This window comes from Oncorhynchus clarkii, chromosome 3, assembly GCF_045791955.1.
Source record: "Oncorhynchus clarkii lewisi isolate Uvic-CL-2024 chromosome 3, UVic_Ocla_1.0, whole genome shotgun sequence".
Taxonomy (NCBI): domain Eukaryota; kingdom Metazoa; phylum Chordata; class Actinopteri; order Salmoniformes; family Salmonidae; genus Oncorhynchus; species Oncorhynchus clarkii.
In genome coordinates, this window is record NC_092149.1 from 26,068,581 (window position 1) to 26,088,385 (window position 19,805).

Consider the following 19,805-nt stretch of genomic DNA (forward strand, 5'->3'; position numbering starts at 1 on the left):
GACGCCAGGCCTTCTAAGGTGGACCTGGCCAGCTGGTGCTGGGGGGACGACTTGGTCTTGGTGACGACAATGCCCAACGGGGACATGAGAGCAAAGAGCAGGAGGCAACCTACCACTGCTGCCTGCCGCAGCTTGCCCTGGGCCAGCTTTAGGGCTTGACTGAAAGAGATGATGCTCTTGTGGAGGAGTAGAGCAACACAGATCTCCAGCACCTCTTGACTGTCCTCCTGTAACTCCACAGCCAGGCCCTCGAACACTGAGTGCAGAGATAAAGAAAATACTAGAATGAAGGCCCGGATGGCAGAGGTGGAGTTAAAGTCCACATGAAAGTGGGAATCCTCTCCCCCTAGTTCCTCCCTACCATGGGAGTGGTGGGAATATCTTGAAACACAACATGCTCTTGAATACAGGGTGGGTGTCATTTTAATCATAGAAATATAATTCATAGAATGGACCTATCCCTTCAGACCTCTCCAATTTAGCTGGTACACCATTGACATTTTAATTGAATTGACATTTTTGCTTCTAATTACTAACAGAAAATTGCCGCTGGTCCACCCATTGTCGAATGTCAACTTAAATGGTCATGTATATTCTATGATCTATATTTCTATGATTTCAATAGGTTTCCTATGGAGAATTGACAGTATAATATGAAACAACTGATATTCCCACACAAGTCAGCAGTGTGTGTAATTGACATTTAAGAAAAAAAGTTTTTTTTAATTCAAAAAACATATTTTTAAAGAAATTATGAAATAATATTAAAACCCTGTTCATAAGCTTTTAAATATATACATCTCAACTGTTTATCTTTTCCAGTGATGAAGAGATGTATGTCTCATGGTATGGTGTGTATGCAAAATAGGTAAACTTTGAGGACTTTTATCTTTTGACTATTTTGGCATTCAGGTCCAAAAAGTAACTTTCTGAGCACGTTTACAATGGGAAAATATGTAAGGAAGGTTCTATTCAATTGAAAAGGGGTGCTGTCAAAAAGTGGTTTAATACAAATGGCTTTACCTTTAAGTCACATTCTTTAAATTAATGTTGCTCTAAAGTGCCACTTACCTGGGTCTACATTGCACCTCCCTGCCCCCCTGACTAAGCACAAAGGGGCAAAGCCACAAACCAGTGTGATGGAGAAAAGAACAACCAATGCTCCCAGCTTTACCTCCAGGCCAGGGACATCAGCTGGGTTCATCTGCACTTCAGATGACCACCCAGAGAGGGCAACAGAGGAAGATCCTTTTCTGAGAGCCATGTCTGCACAACCTGCTTCTCTCTCAAGTCTGAGTGAAACAGCAAAGTGTAGCTCTCAGACGCCCTCCATTGGCTTACAGTCGAATGGGGAGGGGAGACCACCTACACCAGAGAAGTTTGAGGAAAATTTGCCTACATTCAAATCAAGTCAATACAAATAAACACAGTTTTACATTTATTGCATACATTTTCATAGTGCCCATGGTTTAGCGTGAGAGACATCTGTGAAAATGTCACATTGTAACATCTGCTCTAGGATCTTGGCAAACAAATCATATGAATTCCCAGATACAGTATGTGAAAGAATCTGGAATGTAAAGTTAGTGTAGGAAAGGGGGGCATAGAAAGCATGTGACTGATCTAACATCAGATAACATTACAATGCTTTACTGGGCCTGTGATAATATCATGTATAGCTGGTTAGAAAGTTTTAACTAGCTATTCCATCAAAAGTTTTCAACAATTTGACTAAACGTATAGCTTTCTGCCTATGGCATCTCTCACATTACAAATCGCAAGCTATAAATAATGTATTACCTTCTATCGTATTATCTCATAAAAGGACAGCCTTGGTGAGCAGCTTGTATTGGCACAGACTTAATAAGAAGTGGGAAAAAGGCAGCAAAATTACATTACTGCTATTCCAAAAAATTGCACTCCGTATGGGAAGTGATGAGTCAGCTGATCAGAATGAGGCTGGGACGACCTCGAGGGAGGGGCATATCACTGTTTCATCAACGCTCAGTGAAATCTGATCTCAAGTCAGATCTGCGTTTTAGCTGTCGATAGTTCATCTCAAGATTGGGGGTCCGCTAAACAGATCATTTATCAGTTGTTTCGGAGCAACTTCTTACTTTCGCGGTCTATTCATTTGTGGACTTTTGAGACAAGATACTGTACATTGTATCACTCATTAAATCGCACACAATTGCAACAGATGAAGGATTGAAGGGACATCATGAGCCATCTCTAGACTTTGTATCAGTCCAGTAAATGTGCAAAATATGACAATGTCATGAGTACCAGTACCACACCTCTGCTGCATTCTCTAATCTAGTAGGATACATACCCGCTAAGCATGTACAGTCAGTCTGTCACGCCCTGGCCTTAGTTATCTTTGTTTTCTTTATTATTTTGGTTAGGTCAGGGTGTGACATGGGGGATTTATGTGTTTTGTCTGGTCTAGGGGTTTTGTATGTTTATGGGGCTGTTTCCTTTCTAGGTAGTTTTTAGTATGTCTATGGTTGCCTAGATTGGTTCTCAATTAGAGGCAGCTGTCTGTCGTTGTCTCTGATTGGGAACCATATTTAGGCAGCCATGTTCTTTGGGTATTTTGTGGGTGATTGTCTTCTGTCATTGCACCAGATAGGACTGGTTTGGTTTTTGCATTTGTTATTTTGGAGTGTTCTCGTGTATGGTCTTGATTAAACATGTTGAACTCTAACCATGCTGCATTTTGGTCCTCCTCTCCTTCAGCGGAAGAAAACCGTTACACAGTCAGGCAATGTAATTTGGACTTATTCTTTTCTGGTCCTATGTGGAGCAGTGATCTTTTTTTTTTGTTGCTGCGGTCTGGACTGGCCTTGATTTCAACGTCAACAGACGTCTATGATTGGTTTAGATTTGGTCAGGTCCAGGCTGGAGTTGATTTGGCCACATATAGACTTCTATGATTGGTCCGGTAGGGTGTTTGCCTTTCACACCAAGAACTGAGTATGTTGTTCACTACACTGGTGTCAGAAATGGGATGGCAGCAATGACCATGAAACATTATGATGAGTAGCCTTAGCAAGATGCTGGAATCTTCTTAGATTTGTGGGAAGTACTGTAGTGAATGAGTGTAGGCCAACACTTCCCATTAAGAATTTACAGACATTGATGTCTTTTGGATATCTTTATTTTTTTAATAGGGCTCTGTATTGTACCCTACTTTACTCTAATATACTCTACTAAACTCTACTCTATTGTACTCTACTGAATAAAACTTGACTGTGCTGTACTGTGCTCTACTGTACTAAACTGCCATACTCTAATGTGATGTTTAAACTTGTTAAACATACTGGCTGAGCGTACCACTCCCTGTAGAGCCTTTCGGTCAGCGGCGGTGGAGTTGCCGTACCCGGCTGTGATGCAGCCCGACAGTATGCTCTCAATGGTGCTCCTGTAGAAACTGTGATGGGACAGGACACATTTCTTCAGCCTCCTGAGGTTGAGGTGTCACTGTAGTGCCTTCACCACAGTGTCCATGTGGTTTGACCATTTTAACTCCTTGGAGATGTGTAAGCTGAGGAACTTGAAGTTTTAGACCATCGTCACAGTGGCTCTGTTGATGAGGATGTGCCCAGCCTCGTTCCTACTGAAGTTCACAATCAGCTCCTTTGTTTTGCTGATGTTGAAGGAGAGGTTGTTTACCTGGCACCACGCCGGCAGAGTTCCTACTTCCTCTTTGTAGGCCGTCTTGCCAGTGTTGGTAATCATGCCTACTACTGTCGTGTTGTCAGTGAACTTGATGGAGTTGGAACTGTGTGAGGCCACGCTGTTGTGGGTATAAAAGGAGTACAGGAGGGGACTGAGAAAGCACCCATGTGGGCCCCTTTTTTTGAGGATCAGTGTGGAGGAGGTGATGTTGCCTACCTTCACCACCTGGTCAGGAATTCCAGGACCCAGTTGCAGAGGAAGGAGTTCAGAGCCGTGAGCTTTGTGGTGAACATAGAGGGCACTATGGTATTGAAGGCAGAGCTGTAGTCGAACAGCATCCTCACACATGCATTCCTTTCGTCCAGGTGGGTGAGGTACGTCTTGTGTCAGACCTGCCGAATTGCTCCTCCACTTTGTCCCTATACTTGTGTCTTGTCATCTTAATCGATCTGTATTGATCATATTTATTCTGTTTAACCATGCAATTGTGCCCGGTCACCTTGCCATGTCTCTTTCAGTTTCCTCACAAGGCTGCCATCATTCCAAGTTTTTATTTGGTCATTCAGCAGACACTCATATCTAGAGAGACTGACAGTCAGGGCATTCAACTAAGGTAGATAAATAACATATCACAGTCATAGAATGAAAAAAAAAAAAAAAAAACATCTAACCGTTACTAAGAATGTTATTGTAGTTGAAGTGGTCTGCTGATTTATTCTGGAGGTTGGACTAATTTGAACATCATGGCCACCAGTTAAAGCTTTTGAAAAAGCTAACCTTAAGTGCATGTGACAGAAGGGAACAATAATAAATATTCTGTTGCAGTCTTCAGTTGCAGTCTTTCCTATATTTTTGTGATAGAACGCTTCATTGAGAATGTATGTGCAGTTGAAATTTGTCCATAGAATCAATGACAGAAAAATACATGGTTTTTCACGTCTGTAAATTGTCTTTTTGACATCCGTTACAGACATATTTTTGTTGTCCCTATAAGATGTCTTCTAACCTTTCATTCAGCACCTGAAATGCACGTAATGTCAACGTATGGAAATTTTGCTTACTAGGTAATGTATGTTATTACTTCCTGTATTGAATAAAAATATCTTGATTGCATAGTATATTGTTTAGAATTTAGGCCCATCTGTGTTTTTCAAAAGATCACCAACACAATTTTTTCTGTATTTATTGAGAGGCAGAAATTGCTGATGCCACAACCCAGTTCTTATGAGGTGAGATCATAGAGGCAAACCTTGCCTTGTTTAAAAAGAAAAAAAGAGTTGCATGAGTCATATATAACTGCCCTATTTTGCCATAGTATACAGGAGATCCTATCCAGTGTATATTTGCCATAATAAAACAAACCATTAAACACAATATAAAGGACATTAATATATTAAATACATTCTCTGACATTTTGGCTAAAGGCCTGGTTTGGGTTTCAGCATGTAGCTTTTGAATTTATGGTGTTATTATATGTACATGAATGCTCAACGACACTGTGTGTTTCCTCCAGCTCCAGATATTGTTAAAGGTCTACGGCAAAAGCTCCTCTCAATAATCCTTGAAGAACGTGACACTGGAAGGGTTCTAACAAAACTGCTTTAGCCCAGGATGGATACTGGGATGCACACACAGTACCAGGCAAAAGTTTGGACACACCTATTCATTCCAGGGGTTTTCTTTATTTTTACTATTTTCTACATTGTAGAAAAATAGAAGACCTCAAAACTATGAAATAACACATATGGAATCATGTAGAAATATTCTTTTTTTTTAAACAAATATATTTTAGATTATTCAAAGTAGCTGCCTTGATGCCAGCTTTGCACACTCTTGGCACATTCTCTCAACCAGCTTCATGAGGTAGTCACCTGGAATGCATTTCAATTAACAGGTATGCCATGTTAAGTTCATTTGTGGAATTTCTTTCCTTAATGCGTTTGAGCCAGTCAGTTGTGTTGTGACAAGGTATACAGAAGATAGCCCTATTTGGTAAAAGACCATGCTCATTATGGCAAGAACAGCTCAAATAAGCAAAGAGAAACAACAGTCCTCATTACTTTAAGACATGAAGATCAGTCAATCTGAAAATTTCAAGAACTTTTCAAGTTTCTTCAAGTGCTGTCGCAAAAAACATCAGGGGTTATGATGAAACTGGCTCTCATGAGGACTACCACAGGAAAGAAAGACGAAAGGATAAGTTCATTAGAGTTACCAGCCTCAGAAATTGCAGCCCAAAAAATAAATGCTTCACAGAGTCCAAGTAACAAAAACAACTCAACAACAACTGTTCAGAGGAGACTGCGTGAATCAGGTCTTAATGGTCCAATTGCTGCAAAGAAACCACTACTAAAAAGACACCAATAAGAAGAAGAGATTTGCTTGGGCCAAGAAACACGAGTAATGGACATTAGACCGGTGGAAATCTGTCCTTTGGTCTGATGAGTCCAAATGTGAGATTTTTGGTTCCAACCGCCGTGTCTTTGTGAGACGCAGAGTAGGTGTGTTATTTCGTAGTTTAGGTATTCACTATTATTCTGCAATGTAGAAAATAGTGAAAATAAAAAAAAACCTTGAATGAGTAGGTGTTTCCAAACTTTTGACTGGTACTGTAAGTACCACGCATCAGAGTGGGTTTCTAAGCTGTGCCAGGAACAGAGCACAGACTGAATCAAGGCTGTGATCAAAAATGTTGATGTTTAAATGGAGGGCAATAGGGCACTGGGTATGGTGCAGAGACATTGGGCCTGAGTGGGCAGTCTGCTACCCAGTTCAGCCCCCTCCTGCGAAGCACTTCCATATTAGCCTCCATTAGCTTCAGTGGCTCCCTGTCATTGATAATGGTGCCACACAACAGAGAGGTTTTCAACCACGTGTGCTCAGCACTGCTTCTTCTGCCTGCTTTGCTCAGGGTCACTGGGTTAAAGGCCTCAGCCTTGTACTTTTGGTCGAGTCTCTGTTGTAGTTCCTCAACGAAAGATCCTATGTCACCTACCTCACAACACAAAGAAAGAATTCCCCAACACAGACACAATAGGTGATTGAAGAGAGTAGGCTATTTCAGCTCAAGATACATTGCATGATGCATGTCCATACATATAATTAGAAATAACACAACTAGAGAATGTTCTATGTCAAATGACTGGACTTCAGAACTGTGGCCATCAAGGACTGCAGTTGTGCACATCCCTGCTCAATAAAAACCACACTGGCATGCAAGCTATGTAGGCCTACCTCTTTGGCCAACAGGCGATAGACCGTTTTTCAGATGATGGATCTGTCCTGGGCACAGTTTTCGGGCAAGTGAGCTGTGGAAAGTGACTGCAGGCATACTCTGTCACATGTCTCTGGATGGCACCAGTAATTCCCTGGCCAAGCACACTAGGAGTCACCCCCAGCGCTTGTACCCAAATGGTCTCCCCACCATCCACCAGCAGGACAGACTTTGGCGCCACCTACAGGGTAAAGGGAATGATACAATTTCACGAAGTTGCATTCAAGATCACAACATTTGGCTGCCTTTTCCATTGTTGATCAGTCAATCAACTACAAAGAATAGTGAGACAAAAAGATCCGTGTCTATTGTAAATAGATAAGTGCAAAGAGAGCAGTGAGCACATACAAAGATTGACTAACCACCCTGCTATCCATTTTTGCAAGGAACACCAACAGACCAGGCTCTTCCAGCCATCATTGATGTGCCAGGCATGTAGTCCAAACCATCAAAACTGCTTTGAGATATCCATGACCTGTTCAAAGTCAGAACTCCAGATGGTGTGACGCACTTTTAGATTTTGCCATGATCCCCTGATTTTGCTCTAACTGTCCTACTGCAAAAACGCCTCAATAGAGAATGTTGGCAAAAGTATAGGCCTTTACTTACTTCAGAACTCAATACGATACTGTAACTGATCCTTTCCAGTATGTCCAGTATCATCTCTAACACACTGCTACATTTTGCCTCCAAAGTATTCACACCCTCTTCTCTTTTTTTATTGGTAAATTGCCCTGGCCAATCAAATGCGTAAAGTGGGAGGGACTTCGGGGTTATTTGACGATTATGAACTGCACAACGTCGGTGTAAATGTACTGATTTATAAAAGAGACAAGTTTTTTCATTATGGCATAAGTAAGAAAAAGAGAGAAATCCATATACTCTATCAGTTAGTGATTTTAGAGCCAACAGGTTGCGTTTAGGCGACGCACATCCGCCGTGTTAGTATGGTTATTCGCCCTACGGAATGATTGACATAAGAATTGCCAGCTGGATTTTTGGGAGAAATGCGTTTTACACTGGTTGATCTTTAAATACTACTCGTCTGCATTTTTCTCCTCTGGTTGGGCCTACTATTGTTGTAATGCTCTTGAAGTAGACCTACATATATATTCTGAACAACATCGCTTCTGAAAACAGCAGCAGACAAGTAAGTTGTTTGTGGTAACATGAGGCTATAGTCGGGGAGTACAATGTAACTCTTGTTTATCCTGCTTGACAGGGAAGGGAATCCTACACATGACCAAGGTATAGTGTCAAACTCAACATCTAATTCGAACCAATAAGGCAATCGTTTACGAATGTTGAATTTTAATGGATCAACTTTATTCAAGTTCCGCAATTTAATAGTTTGAGATCATTATCTTAACACTTGGCAGAAATATGCCTACAATATAGAAAACATACGTATAGACAGACTATATAGTTTATTAAAGAATACTGGTGTGGGTCACGTGATATTATTATTTCTGCTAGCCTAACTTGTAGGTCTACATATTACATTTGAGGTCAAAAAAGTATAATGGTTGTGATTTTATGAGGGGTACAATTGCTATTGAGAAAGCCTATCCTTTTTTAATGCAACTGTGTGTGTGTGCGTGCGTGCGTGCGTGCGTGTACCAGGATGCTGATATCCGCTTGCGAAAGGACTCCCACTGATTAAACAGTAATAATATATATAGCTCCACCCTTTAACAGCTCAATGAGCAGTTGCCACACCTTCTTCATGCTTTATAAATCTTAATTTACAACAACATAGATATGAGTTACAAATACTTTAATAACAAAGAGTTGTAACATTGACAGTGCAATAAGAGAAGTACACAAAAGTGAACTGAATTGATAAATATTTTGTAGTACTTCTAACTGCTGTTTTGTTTCTTCTAGGACATGGATGTAGAGAATGGAGAGCTGTTTTTCGGACACAAGGAGGACAGTATGACAGAGGAGAGTTGGGGACTGGAAGGGCCATTTTCTTGCTCTGATGTCATCTATGCTGGCTCTGAAAAAACCCTGGATGAATGCACGGTAGACCCCCAAAGTGTGCGGAATGTTTCCCATTATAACTAGTTGTACAATATAGTGAGCAAATTTGCAAAGATCTAGGGCTATATTTACTCAACTTTATTTCTTAACACATTATTAACATGTAATAATGTATTATACCATTTGCTTAAAGTATTACCAAATTCCTCTTCATTTGTTACAGGGTCTAAATGACAGCGAGCCAGAGGATGTGCTTTATGCCATCAACCCAAATGATGTCTTCCCTACCAGAGCCCTAGTGGAGACCTCCTCAGAGAGCGACAGTGGCATCTCTGAGGAACCTTGCTCTGAGAGCCCTCTAGCTGCCACGGTGGACCCCTCTCAGGCCCCCACAACTATCTATCAGGTGGTCTATGACATCAGCACCTTGGCCAACATCAAGACGGAGCCAGAGCAGCATAGTGTCGATGTCATTTCCATAGAACTCGGTGTGTGTGTGTGTGTGTGTGTTGTGTGTGTGTATGTATGTGTATGCTTGCGCACGTGCATATGTGTGTGTGTGTGTGTGAGTCCATGTGTGTTGGGTGGGAGTTTACTCTCTTTTCCTATGTCAGATGAGTGGCGTTCTCAGATGTTGATCTCGGAGTCCTGTATTGTCAACGAGTTACCTCAAGTATCCGCTGGGAGATTTGACCATGGTCACCTTTCTACCCACTCTGCTTTCACCTCATGCCCCACCAGTCCAGACAGCCCACTGGTGAGACCTAAAAGGGGCAAGTTGACTCAAAAATCAGAATTTTCAGATATTTTCACACCACAAAAGTGTTCTTATGCCAAGATAAGTCCATATTCAATGGCATCTGTTGCGAAGATCCCGCGATATGCATTAGGACAAAGTTGCAGGGCTCAATCCCAAATGAATAGGGAATGTTTTTACCATCTAATTAGATGTAAACAGTGACAATCTTTCCTGCTTACTTATAATTGAGGCCTGCAAATGTATTGTAAAGATGTGGTGAAATTCATAGGCCTCAGTCCCTAATGAATGGACAAGATAGGCACAATATGAAGATAGTGGGGGAGGGGGATAGTTAGTCTGAGACCCCAGGTGGTTGTTCAAGTGTCTCTCTATGGGATTATGGAGGTGAGGATTATAAACACAATACCCTCTTCTCCTGATCAGCTTTACCCTGATCTCACGCTGACTGAGGAGGAGCAGAAACTGCTGAACCAAGAGGGGATCTCTCTGCCCAACAACCTGCCCCTTACCAAGGTCAGACACACACGCACGGTAGATGTTACACTATTTAATGTACCCAAATCCATTACTCCCCTGCATGCGCTTGGATTACATTACTTTTGCATAACAACTTTGACATGACAAATTACTTTGTTGTATATTTTTTATGATTAGACTGAAATTGACAGAAATTGTTTAGCTCTGAGTTGAATTGCATCTAAATGTACTGGACTGAATTCCCTTCTAGGCTGAGGAACGGATTCTGAAAAAAGTGAGACGCAAAATACGCAACAAACAGTCAGCCCAGGACAGCCGTCGCAGGAAGAAGGACTATGTGGATGGGCTTGAGAGCAGGTGAGGCCTGAGGCTTCTATTTGGCTCCATGAAAATTTGACCCACTATGTAGTTCATGGTGGATAACCTCTATAAACAAGTCACTTGCATTTCCTTAGCATTTTCATTTGTGTTACAACAGTGAGGCATGTGCAGTAGGCAGTTCTAACAATGGGTCCTTATGTTCTGTTCTGCCACTGAGTTATTGTTGACTCTCTATTTTCTGTGTCTCAGGGCAGCGGCTTGCTCAGCGCAAAACAAAGAGCTGCAGAGGACCGTGGAACAGCTGGAGAAACACAACATGTAAGTAAATTGTCTATCACCTTTTTGCACTGATGATGCTCAATGATGATGTGTGTGTCTTGTTAGTTATGGTCTTTTTATAATATCTCCATGCACAGGTCTCTCCTGGCTCAGCTGCGCAGACTACAGTCACTGATCAAGCAGACGGTCACTAAAGCAGCACAGACCAGCACCTGCGTCATGGTGAGACCTCCATGCCTTTGTGTACTTTCAGGGTGATCTTAAAAAAAAAGTGAATTGAACGTGTGTCTGTTGTTTCCCATCAGATTATCCTCTTCTCTCTGGGCCTCATCATCTTCCCAAGTTACAGCCCCTTCAACTGGGGCGCCTCATCCATAGAAGAGGACTATACACCAAAAGGGGGTTAGTTATCCATTAAGGAATTAATAATGGATTAATTTTCTTATGAAAACTATGAAAGTTAAATAGCCTTCCCTCTTCTTTACCGTTTCAGTTATCTCCAGAAACATCCTCACAGATCCTGCTTCATCCTTGCAAGCTGCTGAGGATGTGGATAACCATATCATTCAGCCAGATTCCCTACCCGTTTCCCGTGACCTCAGTCAATCAGATCCCCCGGATGCTTCCAGAATACTAAAGCAACCAATAGAAAGTCCCGAAATCACCGACATTGAGGGTGTGGCCCTGGAGGAGAGCCAACCAGGGAACAGCTCGACTCTGGTTGACGGGCAGACTGAACCTCTGGCCCTGGGCCTGGTGTCAGCAACAGGAAAAGGGAGCACAAGCCTTGATCCCACCAAACCAGCCCACGCTGATGAGATGTAGACAGTGTTGATGAACTAGTTTGACTGCATTCCATTTGCTTTATAGAGCTCTTCAAAGCTCCTTGCCTTCATTATGGACAATGGGAGGAATATGCTGGGGCAGTCCAATATGCTGCCCCATTACCACATTGGTTTTCAACCAGACCCCTTTGGGTGCCTTCAATGCCTAACCATTGCCTTACTCTTTTTTTGGTGCTGTGGTGCAAACAAGGTTTAATCTGGGATTCGGTGGAATGGTCTTCAAAATGGGTTAAACATTTTTTACTTTTCTATTTAAGTACCACTTCTTAATGTTTGTATGGAAAAGGTTTCTAACTTTGAACTCCGAGGAGTTAGTTAGTACATCCTGTGGGAAGGATGAAGGTTGTTAGATTGTAGCTGGAAAAACACCACAGATATGAATATATTGTTTTGGCTATGCATTCTTTAAGCAAGTCTTAGTGTACACCACACACACACTCCTTGAAAGTGAGCCTACTCCGATGGATTATGTTTTGGACTAACTACCTTACTCGTGTGTACATTAACATGTTTGTGAAACTGCCTAGCTAGTTTCTGACTGGCATCTGTGCTCAATGTAGTTTGCAGCTCCCATAACTGAATGCTGAGAGACTCATTTTGCACTGTAAGCAAACTGTCATATCTTTTGCGTGTACTTAAAAATGTCCTTTGGCCCTCATTCGGTTAAGAGATAAACAATGTGTACAATCCAAACATATCCTTATCTTAAGCATGACATTGTGGTCCAAATGTATACTCTTCACAGAACTTGCTATCCTAATTTTAGTGGTTGCTGGTGTCCTATTTTATGTGCTTTATATTTATTAAATGGGAACAATACTGTTTTTGCTTTATGGTAATTAAATAGCCGACCTGAAGATTGATTATTCAGAGCATTGAAGAAATCCATAAAAAAATGTATTGACTGCCATAACTACGCTTGCCCTATGGATAATCTCATGCTTTCGAATGCTGTTGAAGATGACTAGTTCCCGTCTTTACCGGTTACTCAGTGCAAACCTTCCCCCTCCAAAAAACCAAACATGGACTCTGACATCGTGGCTACCCTCTCCTTACTCATCAACTACATGTCTGACGCCATTGAGAAAATGGTAGGTGCGAACACCATGGTTATCGAAGGCTTGAAAAAGACTGTAGAGTTTGCATGTGGTGTAATCAAGGAGGGGAAAATGGGAGTGGCTAATGTTAAAAACGTGTGTTAAAGGTGGAACAGAATAAAAATGTCTACCATAGACGTCTCACTGATCTGGAACAATACACAAGAAGATGGAACCTGAGACTACGGCTAGAGGTGGAGAATGAAGATGTGCGACGAGAGGCTATCCGCATCTGCCAAGAAGTTATGCCTGCAGAGAAGAACGAAGTTGGTGATACCATCAATGTTGTGCATCATCTCGGCAAGAAGGAACAGCAAAACGATTCAAGACCAAAGGGTATCATCATCCTCTTGACTGACAGATTATACAGGGATGCTATCTGGAATGCTGCTAGGAAGAAGGCGTTCCTCCAGAGCCATGGTATGCGTTTCGCCGAGCATCTCAGCCCGGAGGACATAGAAAGAAGGAACAAGTTATGGCCAACATTCAAGAAAGCACGAAATGAGGGAAAGGCTGCTTACTTTGTCGGAGGACGAGGCTTCATCAACGGTTCGAAAATTGATATTCCTCCCTAGAATCTCACCAGAGAGAACAGATTGATGGTTTCAGCCATGGTATTCTCGTTTTCCTTGTACTGATTAACAATACCTAACAAGCCTCAGGTGACTATTTTTCAGAACACTCAGGTACCTCAATAATTTATTAGCTTGTTCTTGTATGACCGGACCAGAAGAAAGCCTATTGTGTTTACAAACTCTCGAAGAAGACTGAAAGTTTTTTTTATTTTTTATGTATACAGTAACTAAGATACTGTTTTAAAGGGGCATACAGCTCTGCTCTGACTTTACACAGTTATTGTTCTATTTAGTTATTAATGCTTATTTCCAAGTAAAATGAGTCTTAGAATGTGTATATGTAAAACATTTTTACTCTTAATTTTTTTAATGATCAGTTTTCATATTTATTTAAAATAGTACCCTTTTTTTATTTTTAAATGTTGTATTTTATTTTAATTTCTTAGAATAGTCCCTGATTACACTAAAGTGTAAGGGGTGCGTAACCGGTGGCAGGGAAGTCAGACGCAGGAGAGCAGAACTTGGTAATAGCCGGAGCAGTTTAATAACAAAACCAACGCCATAAAAATAACAATATATTGGGTACAAAAACCCGTCGCCCACCAATAAACACGTGCACAAGCACTTACAATAAACAATCCCACACAAAGACATGGGGGGAACAGAGGGTTAAATACACAACAAGTGATTGAGGGAATTGAAACCAGGTGTGAGGAAAAACAAGACAAAATACATGGAAAATGAAAAGTGGATTGATGATGGCTAGAAGACCGGCGACGCTGAGTGCCGAACATGGAGAGGACCCGACTTTGGCGGAAGTCGTGACATAAAGAGGGTTTTTATTCTCTTTTACTACAGAGAACCCTTGGTTTGGTCTTGAACATAATTTTCTGTTGAGTTGAATTTCAAAAGCCGGATAACAACTAGCTCAAAGTTTATGGTATAAGCTATTTTCACTTTAAGTTTACTTAAATGGTGCAGATCTTGGTTCTTTATCGCTTATGTTCACTGCTCCTACATTTTTGACTCATCCTACAATTTATACTTTTATATTATCTTTGTTGTTTTGTCTTTGTCTATACTTGATCTTAATGCTAGGGTGTTACGAAACAATGTGAAGCGCAAGGCCTTATTTTTATCTGCAGAAAAATTACAAACAGATTTTTGCTTTTTTCAAGAGTCTCACTCAATTTCTGCTGATGCCAACTTCTGGAGGTCACAGTGGGGCAACGATATTTGGCTTTCCCATGGATCTGAACGCTCTGCTGGTGTCACTACAATGGAAAACACCTTTGGTGGTAATATTCTACACTCGGAATGTGACCCTTTTGGTCACTTTATTTGTCTTGTGATCAGTTACAATGACATTACGCTCATTACTGTAAACTTCTACGGGTATAACACCAAACATGAAAATTATGAGTTGCTTGAACCTAAAGAGAAACATGTACTTCATTGATTATCTAAATTTCCTAATTTGTTATTATTGATAGTAGGGGACTTTAACATTACAAAAGATAACTCATCTGATAGATGGCCCCCAGGTAGGCCAAACAGTCAGAATTTGGGTTTAATAATTTTTATGGAAAAGTTTGATCTTACTGATATATGGATGGAGAGGTTTCCGGCCGACAGATCGTTCACTTGGAGTAACAAAACAAGTTCCAGACAGTCCAGAATAGATTTGTGACTTATATCCAAATGTAATGATAGTGAGTGTGTTACTACAAATATTTGTACTACTCCCCTCACAGAGCAACGGGCCATTTACATTGATATCAAAATATTTACCCCTGATACTAACCTTGGTAGAGCATCCTACTGGAAGCTAAATAGCTTGTTATTAAATAATGATATAGTTAAGTTTGGGGTTAAAGGTCTGCTCTCACACTTTTGGGAAAGGGCTTGTGAATAAAAATCTTATTGCAAGAACTGGGAGCTCTTTAAATTTGAGGTGTCCAAACTCCTTAGAAAATATGGTAGTAATCTTGCTAAGACCAGAAGAGCTGAGGAGGAAAAGGTGATCATTAAGATAACTTCCCTTTCTCAGAGGTCGTCAGCCGGCCACTTGGGGGAGGAGAAGATGGAACTGATTGAGTTACAAAAACAACTGGACAATATATATAGATTAATATAAACTGGATAATAAATATAGATTAAATCAACTGGATAATATATACAGTGCCTTGCGAAAGTATTCGGCCCCCTTGAACTTTGCGACCTTTTGCCACATTTCAGGCTTCAAACATAAAGATATAAAACTGTATTTTTTTGTGAAGAATCAACAACAAGTGGGACACAATCATGAAGTGGAACGACATTTATTGGATATTTCAAACTTTTTTAACAAATCAAAAACTGAAAAATTGGGCGTGCAAAATTATTCAGCCCCTTTACTTTCAGTGCAGCAAACTCTCTCCAGAAGTTCAGTGAGGATCTCTGAATGATCCAATGTTGACCTAAATGACTAATGATGATAAATACAATCCACCTGTGTGTAATCAAGTCTCCGTATAAATGCACCTGCACTGTGATAGTCTCAGAGGTCCGTTAAAAGCGCAGAGAGCATCATGAAGAACAAGGAACACACCAGGCAGGTCCAAGATACTGTTGTGAAGAAGTTTAAAGCCGGATTTGGATTCAAAAAGATTTCCCAAGCTTTAAACATCCCAAGGAGCACTGTGCAAGCGATAATATTGAAATGGAAGGAGTATCAGACCACTGCAAATCTACCAAGACCTGGCCGTCCCTCTAAACTTTCAGCTCATACAAGGAGAAGACTGATCAGAGATGCAGCCAAGAGGCCCATGATCACTCTGGATGAACTGCAGAGATCTACAGCTGAGGTGGGAGACTCTGTCCATAGGACAACAATCAGTCGTATATTGCACAAATCTGGCCTTTATGGAAGAGTGGCAAAAAGAAAGCCATTTCTTAAAGATATCCTTAAAAAGTGTTGTTTAAAGTTTGCCACAAGCCACCTGGGAGACACACCAAACATCTGGTCAGATGAAACCAAAATTGAACTTTTTGGCAACAATGCAAAACGTTATGTTTGGCGTAAAAGCAACACAGCGCATCACCCTGAACACACCATCCCCACTGTCAAACATGGTGGTGGCAGCATCATGGTTTGGGCCTGCTTTTCTTCAGCAGGGACAGGGAAGATGGTTAAAATTGATGGGAAGATTGATGGAGCCAAATACAGGACCATTCTGGAAGAAAACCTGATGGAGTCTGCAAAAGACCTGAGACTGGGACGGAGATTTGTCTTCCAACAAGACAATGATCCAAAACATAAAGCAAAAACTACAATGGAATGGTTCAAAAATAAACATATCCAGGTGTTAGAATGGCCAAGTCAAAGTCCAGACCTGAATCCAATCGAGAATCTGTGGAAAGAACTGAAAACTGCTGTTCACAAATGCTCTCCATCCAACCTCACTGAGCTCGAGCAGTTTTGCAAGGAGGAATGGGAAAAATGTTCAGTCTCTCGATGTGCAAAACTGATAGAGACATACCCCAAGCGACTTACAGCTGTAATCGCAGCAAAAGGTGGCGCTACAAAGTATTAACTTAAGGGGGCTGAATAATTTTGCACGCCCAATTTTTCCGTTTTTGATTTGTTAAAAAAGTTTGAAATATCCAATAAATGTCGTTCCACTTCATGATTGTGTCCCACTTGTTGTTGATTCTTCACAAAAAAATACAGTTTTATATCTTTATGTTTGAAGCCTGAAATGTGGCAAAAGGTCGCAAAGTTCAAGGGGGCCGAATACTTTCGCAAGGCACTGTATATGGATTAAATCAACTGGATAATAAATATAGATTAAATAAACTGGATAATATATATAGATTAAATAAACTGGATAATAAATATAGATGAAATAAACTGGATAATAAATATAGATTAAATCAACTTGATAATATACACTGCTCAAAAAAATAAAGGGAACACTAAAATAACACATCCTAGATCTGAATGAATGAAATATTCTTATTAAATACTTTTTTCTTTACATAGTTGAATGTGCTGACAACAAAATCACACAAACATTATCAATGGAAATCAAATGTATCAACCCATGGAGGTCTGGATTTGGAGTCACACTCAAAATTAAAGTGGAAAACCACACTACAGGCAGCAGAACGTTCTCCACGGCGTCTCCAGACTCTGTCACATCTGTCACATGTGCTCAGTGTGAACCTGCTTTCATCTGTGAAGAGCACAGGGCGCCAGTGGCGAATTTGCCAATCTTGGTTTTCTCTGGCAAATGCCAAACGTCCTGCACGATGTTGGGCTGTAAGCACAACCCCCACCTGTGGTCGTCGGGCCCTCATGCCACCCTCATGGAGTCTATTTCTGACTGTTTGAGCAGACACATGCACATTTGTGGCCTGCTGGAGGTCATTTTGCAGGGCTCTGGCAGTGCTCCTCCTTGCGCAAAGGCGGAGGTAGCGGTCCTGTTGCTGGGTTGTTGCCCTCCTACGGCTCCTGATGTACTGGCCTGTCTCCTGGTAGCGCCTCCATGCTCTGAACACTATGCTGACAGACACAGCAAACCTTCTTGCCACAGCTCGCATTGATGTGCCATCCTGGATGATCTGCACTATCTGAGCCACTTGTGTGGGTTGTAGATTCCGTCTCATGCTACCACTAGAGTGAAAGCACCGCCAGCATTCAAAAGTGACCAAAACATCAGCCAGGAAGCATAAGAACTGAGAAATGGTCTGTGGTCACTACCTGCAGAACCACTCCTTTATTGGGGGTGTCTTGCTAACCAATTGCCTATAATTTCCACCTGTTGTCTATTCCATTTGCACAACAGCATGTGAAATTTATTGTCAATCAGTGTTGCTTCCTAAGTGGACAGTTTGATTTCACAGAAGTGTGATTGACTTGGAGTTACATTGTGTTGTTTAAGTGTTCCCTTTATTTTTTTGATCAGTGTATATATAGATTATTGCTCATCAAGGAAGAAGCCACTGCTCCAAAACTGCCATAAAAAAAAGCCAGACTGTGGTTTGCAACTGCACATGGGGACAAAGATCGTACTTTTTGGAGAAATGTCCTCTGGTCTGATGAAACAAAAATAGAACTGTTTGGCCATAATGACCATCGTTATGTTTGGAGGAAAAAGAGGAAGGCTTGCAAGCCGAAGAACACCATCCCAACCGTGAAGCACGCGGGTGGCAGCATCATGTTGTGGGGGTGCTTTGCTGCAGGAGGGACTGGTGCACTTCACAAAATAGATTGCATCATGAGAAAGGAAAATGATGTGGATATATTGAAGCAACATCTCAAGACATCAGTCATCAGTCATCAGTCATCAGTCATCTCAAGACATCAGTGTGGCAGGAAGTTAAAGCTTAGTCGTAAATGGGTCTTCCAAATGGACAATGACCCCAAGCATACTTCCAAAGTTGTGGCAAAATGGCTTAAGGACAACAAAGTCAAGGTATTGAAGTGGCCATCACAAAGCCCTGACCTCAATCCTATAGAAAATGTGTGGGCAGAACTGAAAAAGCGTGTGTGAGCAAAGGCCTACAAACTTGCCTCAGTTACACCAGCTCTGTCAGGAGGAATGGGCCAAAATTCACCCAACTTATTATGGGAAGCTTGTGGAAGGCTACCCGAAACGTTTGACCCAAGTTAAACAATTTAAAGGCAATGCTACCAAATACTAATTGAGTGTATGTAAACTTCTGACCCACTGGGAATGTGATGAAATAAATAAAAGCTGAAATAAATCATTATCTCTACTATTATTCTGACATTTCACATTCTTAAAATAAAGTGGTGATCCTAACTGACCTAAGAAAGGGATTTTTTCCTGGATTAAATGTCAGGAATTGTGAAAAACTGAATTTAAATGTATTTGGCTAAGGTGTATGTAAATTTCTGACTTCAACTGTTTATAGATTAAAAGCAGAAGGAGCCTTTATTAGATCTAGGAAAAAATGACTTGAGGAGGGAGAACAGAATTCATCCTATTTCTTTTAGATTTGAGAAATGTCATTCTATAAATAACACTATCCATAAATTACACATTGATGGTGTTATTACAGATGACCAAAAATGAATCGCTAAATACTGGAAATTGTATAGCTCTACGTAATCTCAGGAATCCACAAATATGTTTTTTGACTCACTAAATAATGTTCACTCGATCGGCGATACAGAATCTGTTTTTATTAATCACCCAACTTCTTTACAAATTCTTTAAATAATAGTCCTGTACCAGGTATTTCCATAGCTGGTAAACAAATGATTATAAGCCAGCTGGCTGACGATACTACACTTTTTCTGAAAGATGCCAACCAAATTCCCATATTGATCAATGTGATTACAATCCTTCTCCAAAGCGTCTGGTCTACATCTTAACATTAATAAATGTGAACTCATGGCTGTCGAAGATTGTGTGATACCTTCATATTATGGTATTCCAATGAAAGAAGAACTTACATATTTAGGCATAACCATTACTAAGGATCAAAAGTCTAGAAGCT

At 40.9% G+C, this 19,805-nt stretch overlaps 1 protein-coding gene and 1 pseudogene across 4 annotated transcripts; one reads left to right on the forward strand and one right to left on the reverse strand.

Moving 5' to 3' along the window:
* Positions 1-6,306: 6,306 nt before the first annotated feature.
* Positions 6,307-8,683, reverse strand: LOC139385279 (histidine N-acetyltransferase-like; annotated as a pseudogene).
* LOC139391848 (cyclic AMP-responsive element-binding protein 3-like protein 4) lies at positions 7,728-12,533 on the forward strand. Of its 4 annotated transcripts, none has more exons than XM_071139460.1 (10): positions 7,728-8,105; positions 8,843-8,998; positions 9,165-9,429; positions 9,556-9,698; positions 10,125-10,214; positions 10,429-10,535; positions 10,749-10,817; positions 10,916-11,000; positions 11,084-11,180; positions 11,272-12,533. In XM_071139460.1, the coding sequence occupies exons 2-10, from the start codon at positions 8,846-8,848 to the stop codon at positions 11,601-11,603; spliced, it is 1,341 nt and encodes a 446-aa protein (XP_070995561.1). In that variant the 5' UTR covers positions 7,728-8,105; positions 8,843-8,845; the 3' UTR covers positions 11,604-12,533. The 4 variants fall into 4 exon arrangements, with proteins under 4 accessions (XP_070995561.1, XP_070995570.1, XP_070995546.1 ...); XM_071139469.1 differs by having other exon boundaries at positions 7,918-8,105; positions 8,843-8,983; XM_071139445.1 differs by having other exon boundaries at positions 7,918-8,105; positions 10,125-10,232; positions 11,272-11,827.
* The last annotated feature ends 7,272 nt before the right edge of the window (positions 12,534-19,805 follow it).

Coding starts and splice junctions, on each gene's coding strand:
- LOC139391848 (XM_071139445.1), top strand. CDS start 8,846: ATGGATGTAGAGAATGGAGAGCTGTTTTTCGGACACAAGGAGGACAGT. Junction 10,818..10,915: donor CAGCTGGAGAAACACAACAT/GTAAGTAAATTG, acceptor CTCCATGCACAG/GTCTCTCCTGGCTCAGCTGC. Junction 11,181..11,271: donor GGACTATACACCAAAAGGGG/GTTAGTTATCCA, acceptor TTACCGTTTCAG/TTATCTCCAGAAACATCCTC.